This window comes from Rosa rugosa, chromosome 3 (genome assembly GCF_958449725.1).
Source record: "Rosa rugosa chromosome 3, drRosRugo1.1, whole genome shotgun sequence".
Taxonomy (NCBI): domain Eukaryota; kingdom Viridiplantae; phylum Streptophyta; class Magnoliopsida; order Rosales; family Rosaceae; genus Rosa; species Rosa rugosa.
The window spans coordinates 11,433,824-11,444,123 of record NC_084822.1 but is presented as its reverse complement, the minus strand read 5'-3'; the positions used below and the strand labels follow the sequence as shown (position 1 = coordinate 11,444,123).

The window sequence follows — 10,300 nt, the reverse complement described above, 5'->3', positions numbered from 1 at the left end:
GCAAGAAAGGTTCGCAAGATTAGGGCGAAGGTTCAATATTCAAGAGCCGCTCGTACTGTTGTTCGTCGCGTGAAGACCTCGATGAAGATCACTATCTCTGTGATCGCTTGCCTAGGACTTGCAGGGGCTCTTGCCTTCCTCTGCTGCTTCTGAACTCTCTCTCTCTCTCTCTCTCTCTCTCTCTCTCTCTCTCTTCCCCCCTCTCTCCCCCTCCGCCTCTCTTCTATTTCTTTCTCTGATTATCGTTTTTTTTTTCTCTTTCAGTTTTTACATTTTAGTAATCTGAATCTTGAACTGGTCGCAGCAGCCATGGACTCCGACGAACCGTACAATGTGGCTTCCGACGAAGACTTTCTTGGCTTTGGCGACGTCCGGTCAACTAGCACCGCGGCGAATTCCGATCTTGAGGGCTTGGCGACCGGCGCGTGGTCCAGGAACGACGACGAATCCGAAACGGTGAAATAGGGGAAAAGCGACGTCGCCGAGATGCTGCGGGGATACGTGTCCCAACGGACGGTCGCGATTGAGGACGTGGACGCTGACGTGGCGGTCAGAGTCGAAGAGCTGGACGGCATTACACGACATGTCGTTGTTTCTGGGCAAAAGCTTTCTCTATCAGGTATAGGTCGTTGTCTTTCTTTCAATTTCTCTTTAGGGTTTTTGCTCGGACTCATCCCTAGTCTAATTGCAGTCCATGGGGTTCGAGTAGAGCTGAGGCAAGGGGGCACACTCAGGGTTGGTGCTGGTGCTTCTAGCAGGCTCTATAGGCTTCACTGGATTCCTTCGAGCCACGCCTATGAACAAGACGCACTCAGGGTGAGACCAATTGTCTTCTTTGGCTTCTCTCTCTGCTTTGAATTTCTTGATGTTGTGAGGGTTTGTTTGGTGATAGTATTGCATGTCTGTATCTGATAATATAGTTAAGTTTTGTGCTTCCACGCCTAATAACAAAATTTGTCATGTTTAGGTTCAAATTCAAACGCAATGGAAGATGAAACTAGAATCTGGGCAGTTCCGATTGCAGAAAGCTTTGTTGGACAAGCAACTTCATCAGGTATACGTCTTTACTGGTCAATTGTGTGATAAGGGATGAGGGCTATAAATTTGGGAATAAGGGATGAGTAGTTTGGCCGGTTTATCATCTTATCCAAATGAACAGTATCAACTATGGTTCAGACATCTCGAATCAGCAGCATTGCGTAAGTAGGACTAAGAAATGGCCTGTAAATCTATCTTGATTGTGTCCATATTGACATGCAAAGCTATGAAACCGCATTATTGTATTTTTGTTCCTGACAAATTTACGTATCCACATTTGCATAGCTGAAGACTTTGAGTGTATGTTTCCATTAAGATTAAGATGCTATAGATAAAGTTACTGAATGAAATTTTTTCTATCTGAGATTCATCTACAGTATTACTCTGACATTTGGTCCTTCTGCATCAGGTTTTCCATAGAAAGACTGAAGAAGCATCTGTGGCTACTAAACAGCTGAGGCGGCGCTTAGAATCTCGCAAGGCTTTGTTGCTAAAAAGAGGTCAGAAAACGTACTTGCTGAGTTGGCTTTTGCTTCCTGATAAATTACTCTGTTGCTTACATGATAAATGTTGTTATTCCCTCATTTTCTGGTTAAACAAATGTAGGTGGCAAAAATGGGAATAATACAGCAACTCAGGTACTTCACAACTTAACTGTGGTTAACATTTGTGTGTGTTTTGATACGTTTGTTCCATACACTCATACATAGTATAAATGCCTATGGGTAAAATATTAGTGAATATATTTGTTGTCTTGCATTTTTATGTAATTTTCTTTTGGTATAGTTCTTGACTTCCACTTTTTATGAGAACATGTGATTTCAATCTTAGACAATATTACTGTTCTGGGCTCAGACACATTAATAGAAATCTTTTCTTAAGGGTGCTAAAAGATCTATTATAAACTGGAAAAGCGGCAAGAGCACTTTTGTATAATTATATTTTCTTTATAGAGTTACATTATTCCATTGATTTTATTTAAGTGTTTAATAATCTGTTATACAAACCATTTCATACAGCTGATGCAGGAAATTGACCATGAGGCTGAAGTCACAGATCAGTTGAATGAGCTATGTGCTGTATATGAACGTCAAATAGAAGAGTGAGTCTAATTGTTGTTTTCTTCCATGTTTCTCTAATTAGTCTAGTACTCTTCAGCTATGCAATTGTCTGAAGGGTTTAGTACTTTAGTTCTTGGTTTGGAGAAGTACGGGTTTTGTTTAATTAAAACAAGAAAACAAATTTATAATATCTGGCATTTGTGTTTACCAAAAATAAAAGCAGTAATTATCATCTGGTTCATCTAATTTTAAAGTTGACTTGGGTTAAAGAGGACTGTGTCGGTTTTGGATATGCAGTCTTTCTGATCTGTGCAGCTGTTGAGTAGCGTGGTTAACACTTTGTTTTCTTGAAAATTTTATCTTTTCTGATTGCAATTAATCATCAAAACATAATGTGTCCGGTTATGAAGGAAGTTATTGGCACTAGATGTCATGACTGCTTCTGGAAACATAGTACATATGGCCACTTCCTGACATGTACTTTCACATATAACTTATATGGTTTTAGGGAGACCAGGCACAGTGGGATTAACAAGATTCCTAGAGCTAAAAATATCTTTTAGGTGGAAAATCTAAAGCCCAAATTTAGGAAGAGTATCAGCAGATGAATCTCTCAGGTTTTCTACACTAAAGGAACTTAGGTGCGATTTTTGTAAAGCAGGGAACTGTGGTTCGTGGGTCCAGTAACAATTCTAAGGTATCAATGGATTACATTCATGGATCCTGTTGATTTTTTCTTCATGTGAAACAACTTTCAAATATCAACAGACGCTTACACTTGGCTTGCTATTTGTTTCAGTTATCTCACTGCAAGAAAGATCAAACTTTGATTCCCCTCTTTTTCGAGGCATCAATATCATTCATATTCTAAAATTGACTGGATGAATACACTAGGTTTTGTCATTCCAGGGATTCATTGTCTATAGGGTTTTGTCATTCCAGGGATGCATTATCTCACTGCAAGAAAGATCAAACTTTGATTCCCCTCTTTTTCGAGGCATCAATATCATTCATATCTAAAATTGACTGGATGAATACACTAGGTTTTGTCATTCCAGGGATGCATTGTCTATAGGTTTGACATTCCAGAGATGCGTTGTTCAAATGAAGTTTTTGAGAATATGATATCAGTTACTTTTGTTTGTTTTTGTTTAAATTTTTTTCTTCAAAAGACCTTGAAGTATTCTATTGTTACATGAAGCTTTATGAATGGCTTTAGCATCTAGTAGTTAATATGTTATGATCTGTTACATGAAGTTGAGAGTTCATTTGAATGGTTCTGCAGTCTGCTGAACATTTCTCGGTAATTAAGAAATGCATGTCTCATTTTGGAGTGTCTAGGATGGCTGAGAAGTTAATATAAGTGAGAATCACTTGGATGAGAATAACTAGGTTATGACATTGCATAGATGCTAGGGTTTGTAGGTTTTGATTCTGTGGTTCAAAAATGCATTGTTCAAATGAATTTTTTGAAATTTGAGTTGCTTGTTTCAGTTGTTTGATTTTTTGTCTCTTCAAAGACCTTAAAAGGTATTCTAGTGTGCCATGAACTTTTATGCGTGAATGTAGTAGGAGTTATTTGGTTGTGATTTTCTAAAGTCTTAAATGTACACTTTAATGGTTCTGCTTGAGATTTCATGCTAATTAAGATCATCTCTCGTTTTGAAATGTCTAGGATGGCTGAGGAGGCTGAAAAGCTTAAAGATGAAGTAGAGGCACTGCAACAAGAAAAGTCAAGGTGAGAAGCTATTATATGAACTTTGTTCCTGCAAGTTTGTTGTAAACTTGTTCTTAATGGTAGTGTGTGACCATTCTATGCATATGTTTTCTGACTTGTGCCGTTGTCCCTATTTCCATCTTAAGGTGCTCATGCCAGGAGAAGGAGGTTGACAGCTTCGAGAAGGATTTAGATATAACAGGCCTGTCTGACCTGAAGGCTCAAGTAGCCAGCGTCAGTAGTATGGTTGAGCAATTAAGATTGCACAAGGCTGAGCTTGATCATGGGAAGTTGCAGGTTAGTGGAGTTGAATTTTGGCCATGCTTTAAAAATTTGAACTTTAACTCATCTTCAATTGGAGCCTGAATTGTAGTGGCATGAGGAATGAATTAGTTACATTTTCGGAGTACTACATGATTTTCTTTATGAGTTAGTCTAAGCCTTCCAGTTATGTTGTCTGAATGAAATGTTTTCTATCTGAGATTCATCTACAGTATTACTCTGACATTTGGTCCTTCTGCATCAGGTTTTGCATAGAAAGACTGAAGAAGCATCTGTGGCTACTAAACAGCAGAGACGGCTCTTAGAATCTCACAAGGCTTTGTTGCTAAAAAGAGGTCAGAAACGTACTTGTTGAGTTGGCTTTTGCTTCCTGATAAATTACAGTTGGCTTAATTCCTCTGTTGCTTACATAATAAATGATGTTATTCCCTCATTTTCTGGTTAAACAAATGTAGGTGGCAAAAATGGGAATAATACAGCAACTCAGGTACTTCACAACTGAACTGTGGTCAATATTTGTGGGTGTTTTGATATGTTTGTTCCATACACTCATGCATAGTATAAATGTCTATGGGTAAAATATTAGTGAATATGTTTGTTGTCTTGCATTTTTATGTATTTTTCTTTTGGTATAGTTCTTGACTTCCACTTTTTACGAGTCATGTGATTTCAATCTTAGACAATATTACTGTTCTGGGATCAAACACATTAACAGAAATCTTTTCGTAAGGGTACTAAAAGATCTATTATAAACTGGAAAAGAGGCGAGAGCACTTTTGTATAATTATATAATCTTCATAGAGTTATATTCTTCCATTGATTTTATTTTAGTTTTTAATAATTTGTTATACAAACCATTCATACAGCTGATGCAGGAAATTGACCATGAGGCTGAAGTCACAGAGCAGTTGAATGAGCCATGTGGTGTATATGAACATCAAGTAGAAGAGTGAGTCTAATTGTTGTTTTCTTCCATGTTTCTCTAATTAGTCTAGTAATAATATTCTCATCTCTTCAGCTATGCAATTGTCTGAAGGGTTTAGTACTTTAGTTCTTGGTTTGGATCAGTACGGGTTTTGTTTAGTTAAAACAAGAAAACAAATTTATAATATCTGGCATTTGTGTTTACCAAAAATAAAAGCAGTAATTATCATCTGGTTCATCTAATTTTAAAGTTGACTGGGGTTAAAGAGGACTGTGTCGGTTGATACTTTGGATATGCAGTCTTTCCAATCTGTGCAGCTGCTGAGTAGCGTGGTTAACACTTTGTTTTCTTGAAAATTTTATCTTTTCTGATTAACGTGTCCGGTTATGAAGAAAGTTATAGGCACTAGATGTCATCGGTGCTTCTGGAAACTTAGTACATATGGTCACTTCCGGACTTGTACTTTCACATTTAACTTATATGGTTTTAGGGAGACTAGGCACAGTGGGATTAACAAGATTCCGAGAACTAAAAATATCTTTTAGGTGCAAAATCTAAAGCCCCAATTTAGTAAGAATCTATCACCAGATGAATCTCTCAGGTTTTCTACATTAAAAGAACTTAGATGCCATTTTTATAAAGCAGGGGACTGTAATTAGTGGGTCCAATAACATTCTAAGTATCAACGGATTACATACATGGATCCTGGTGATTTTTTCTTCATGTGAAACAACTTTCAAATATCAACAGACGCTTACACTTGGCTGACTATTTGTTTGAGTTATCTCACTGAACGACAGATCAAACTTAGATTCCCCTCTTTTTTGAGGAATCAATATCATTCATATTCTAAAATTGAGTGGATGAATAAACTAGGTTTTGACATTCCAGAGATGCATTGTCTATAGGTTTATAGGTTTGACATTCCAGAGATGGTTGTTCAATGAAGTTTTTGAAAATATGATATCAGTTACATTTGTTTGTTTTTGTTTTTGTTTAAATTTTTGTCTTGGGCAGACCTTGAAGTATTCTATTGTTACATGAAGCTTTATGCATGGCTTTAGCATCTGGTTGTTAATATGTTGTGATCTGTTACATGAAGTTTAGAGTTCATTTGAATGGTTCTGCAGTCTGCTGAACATTTCTTGGTAATTAAGAAATGCATGTCTCATTTTGGAATGCTAGGATGGCCGAGAGGTTAATATAAGTGAGAATCACTTGGATGAGAATTAACTAGGTTATGACATTACATAGATGGGGTTTGTAGGTTTTGATTCTATAGTTCAAGAATGCATTGTTCAAATGAAGTTTTTGAAAATTGAGATACTTGTTTTTTTTGTTTGATGTTTTGTTTGTTCAAAGACCTTGAAAGTTTCTAGTGTACCATGAACTTTTATGCATGAATGTAGTAGGAGTTATTTTGTTGTGATTTGTTCTAAAGTCTTAAGGGTACACTGTAATGGTTCTGCTTGAGATTTCTTGCTAATTAAGATCATCTCTCATTTTGAAATGTCTAGGATGGCTGAGGAGGCTGAAAAGCTTAAAGATGAAGTAGAGGCACTGCAACAAGAAAAGTCAAGGTGAGAAGCTATTATATGAACTTTCTTCTTGCAAGTTTGTTGTAAACTTGTTCTTAATGATAGTATGTGATCATTCTATGCCTATGTTTTCTGACTTGTGCCATTGTCCCTATTTCCATCTTAAGGTGCTCATGCCAGGAGAAAGAGGTTGACAGCTTCGAGAAGGATTTAGATATAACAGACCTGTCTGACCTGGAGGCTCAAGTAGTCAGCGTCAGTAGTATGGTTGAACAATTAAGATTGCACAAGGCTGAGCTTGATCATGGGAAGTCGCAGGTTTGTGGAGTTGAATTTTGGCCATGCTTTGAACTTTAACTTCTCTTCAATTGGAGCCTGAATTGTAGTGGCATGAGGAATGAATTAGTTACATTTTCAGAGTAATAAATGATTTTCTTTATGAGTTATTCTAAGCCTCCCTGCTATGTTATCTGCTAATCAGGACGTTAGGAGTCAGCATACTGCATCTGTTGGGAGTGGTTACAAGTTAGTGGATGACATCAGTCCATCTGCATCAGAAAATTCCACAGTTGTAACATCTGAAACTGCATCTCCAGTTTGCTGCTCATATAGTAAGAATTCTTTGTGCGAGACGATGAAATGCAAATGTCGATCCAAGGGTGGAAGCTGTGGTGCCTCATGTGGCTGTGCAGTATCTAAGTGCAGCAATAGGAAAGCAGTCCCAATCAAGTCGAGTGACTCGCCACTATCAGAGATTTCTAACGGCGTTCTGAATAGTTCAAACACCAGTGAAACAGTGAAGAGTAGCATAGAGGCTTCTGAAGGTGCAATGCTACTTCAGAGTACACTAGTTCAGAAGGCTGCTGAACCAGAAGGAAACTTTGGAGCAAGAAAGAAACCCTTGACTGAAATTGGGAACATATTGGTATGCGTCATTACCTTTTCGAGTTCCACTTTATATTCTTAGGAAGCTTAAAATTTTGTAGTATCTGATAGATTAACTAAATGTTCTCTATTAAGTACTTTGCTTCCTGCTGCCAATGTTGTTCTTACTAATTATTATCTGGCCGGGATTTGACAAGCTTTCAGAATTTTTGCTTTAATGTACCTCTGACCCCTAATAGCTACTTTATGCTTGCTGGAGTTCATTATCCTTTTCTTCCTTGCTCTAACCCAAAGTTCTAAATCTTACAGGTGAGTACAAATGCTGCAAAACCTGGCCCACAAAAAAGGGAGAAAGCCAGCGAATCAGCTTGTTATTGTAGACCCAATTTCCTCAGTACCAGTAAATATGGAAGGCCTAAAGGAAGCAGAAGGAAATGACAGATAAAAGAAGGTTGGTCCTTTGCGAGTAGATGCCCCTTTTGGCTAGTGAATTGATTGAGAAAGTTCTCACACAATAGCAGTGGCAAGAAATTCCCCACTGTCCGTCAAGGCAAACAAACAGAGCAAGAAACCAACTTATTTGTCTTTGTAATCTCCCCTTTAGATGTTGCCTTAATTTCCTCGCTTACTGTCCATGGATGTAGTCCATTAGAATTTATGGTGAACCACATCAAATTATCTGTCCAGTGGATTTTTGTTTTACTCTTCTTATTTTGGCAATACTTCATACTTGTTTGTGCTTCTGCATAACAAAGATAACACAGTTGAGCAAACTGCTAAATGTTTTAAATTTAAATTCTCTTATTTTACTTGGGTTATTAGAGAACTTAAATGTTGGCAACCTAGTCAACCTTTAATTTTGTTTTCAATTTGAAGTTTAGGCCACCAATTTTGTGACTGGGAGACCTTAGTAATGCATATCTGAAAGTATTATACACCTCAAATGAATGTCATGATCATTCACTGGTTTTTAGGTTTTTAGCAATTGCTGATATTTATTTGCAGAGAGAATGAATCTATTCCCTTCAGTCTCACTGAAAGTTACCACAGTGCAAAATGAATACTCTACGCTTCGTATTTGGTGGTGGAAAAAAGAAAATTCAGAAGAGCTGATGAAGACAGTGAGAAGCTCCTTGAGGAATATATGTTGTCTTTTGGACAAGACAATTATGGTCTGCATGCAACACAGCTTATCGATAGAATTGAACGCTTTAATTATGACTGATCATGTCAACCTATATGTTTCAATGGCTTTTTCAGATGATTAAAACTGTATGTAATTTTTTTTATGTTTCAAAATATATCACTACTATTCCGTATACGCTAGACACCTTTGTTCTATTTCCTCTCCACTTACCATCTTCTCATTCATTGATTGAAAAAACAAGCTGAAATTCTATTTGGATTGCAAGAAAATGTCTTTTATAATTTTGTATGGTAGCTTTCATTGTATTTGAAGTTTTTACGTTTGTTGATGTAATTCACCTAATTGCTTGGTATAATTCACATGCATACATGCAAGCATCAATGTCAAGAGTCATATATTATTAGCACAAGACCACGTTTCAAAAATGTGAAAAGAACGTACCGGTTCACTTGTGGACATAGTTAGTAAAAAACGGGACGTGTATAATACATGAAAAATAGGTACGTGTATTATTTAGACATTTCATTAAATAGTTCGTTGAAAAATTCGGAAAATATTTTTAATTAATTAAATAAGTAATTTTTTTAATTTTAAAATATTCATTTATATTCAATAATATGGATAAAATATGAAAAAAAAACATAAAAATCGTGTATAAAAATACGAGAAATTTAACGAGTCCCTTTTAAAAGTATGAAGTACGTATAAATATGTGTTTTATTCGCGTATAATACGACCAATTATTAACTATGCTTGTAAATAGTTAACAGAGTAAAAAATCAAAGATAAAAACCGAATTTATCAAACCAACAAAAATGTAATACTAGTTCTTCCAGGCGTGCATCATGTGTCAGAACTAGGGCTGTCACTCGGTCAGTTCGAATCGGTTATAGGTATTAACAACTTCAAAACCAAAGCTTTTGGTTTCAAAATTGAGTTATCAATTATCAACCATATTGATTTATTATTGTATCACCAAGACCTCATTTCCTAATGGCGTACCTACACCCTTTGTCTGTGTAGCCATATTAGGAGCTGTGATATGGTTTAATGACATTCTCTTCAGGAGAATCATGTCAATTGGATACACTTGCATCCCACAAATCAAATGGAGTCTACATTATTTGTATTAATATGGTTGGTCTCTGGGACTTTAACCCAAGCAGATGCCTTTGCATTTAGCATATAATTTTGTCACTATCTTTTATCAAATCACTAGCTTAGATATTTCCCAAAATCAAAATGAGACGGTGGATAAATATCTCACACCAATTCATGTCGTTCTTCAGGAACAATCTTTCTCTCCCTCATGGCAGGAGGATTGTCTCATTAAAGTGACAACTTGCAAATATGCGGTAAATAAACAATTTCCTTGTGTGTAAGGTTAGCAGTCATCAAAACTTGTAAGTGATTCCACGCAACATGGTAGACAAAAGATGACACAACTTCACATGCCAAAATAGTGTATTTGATTCAATGAACTTCTGGTTCATGACATTATATGCCTCAATTTACTATACAAATTTGACATGAGAGAGCAAATAGTATTCTCTAACCACATTGGAGGCACTTAGTGCGACAATACTTCAAATTAGGTAACATGATAGTAGCTCATTTGGAGCCACAAATCAAGATCTACAACTCTTGATATGAATGTTACTTTACCTTTAGTAAACATCAATTGTGAAATATTGAGAATTGCAACAG

At 36.5% G+C, this 10,300-nt stretch overlaps 1 protein-coding gene across 2 annotated transcripts; it reads left to right on the top strand.

The window, feature by feature from the left end:
* Positions 1-303: 303 nt before the first annotated feature.
* Positions 304-8,255, top strand: LOC133739459 (kinesin-like protein KIN-4C). Of its 2 annotated transcripts, XM_062167239.1 has the most exons (14): positions 306-816; positions 968-1,054; positions 1,448-1,538; positions 1,645-1,676; positions 2,058-2,140; positions 3,775-3,837; positions 3,963-4,113; positions 4,343-4,433; positions 4,554-4,585; positions 4,965-5,047; positions 6,541-6,603; positions 6,729-6,879; positions 7,043-7,486; positions 7,756-8,255. In XM_062167239.1, the coding sequence occupies exons 1-14, from the start codon at positions 487-489 to the stop codon at positions 7,882-7,884; spliced, it is 1,830 nt and encodes a 609-aa protein (XP_062023223.1). In that variant the 5' UTR covers positions 306-486; the 3' UTR covers positions 7,885-8,255. The 2 variants fall into 2 exon arrangements, with proteins under 2 accessions (XP_062023224.1, XP_062023223.1); XM_062167240.1 differs by lacking the exons at positions 3,963-4,113; positions 4,343-4,433; positions 4,554-4,585; positions 4,965-5,047 and having other exon boundaries at positions 304-816.
* The last annotated feature ends 2,045 nt before the right edge of the window (positions 8,256-10,300 follow it).

Bases quoted from the DNA above. Each gene is read 5' to 3' on its own strand.
- LOC133739459 (XM_062167239.1), top strand. From the start codon at position 487: ATGCTGCGGGGATACGTGTCCCAACGGACGGTCGCGATTGAGGACGTG. The intron at 1,539-1,644 runs GTCAGAAAACGT...AAACAAATGTAG, and splicing joins GGCTTTGTTGCTAAAAAGAG to GTGGCAAAAATGGGAATAAT. The intron at 4,586-4,964 runs GTACTTCACAAC...CCATTCATACAG, and splicing joins GGAATAATACAGCAACTCAG to CTGATGCAGGAAATTGACCA.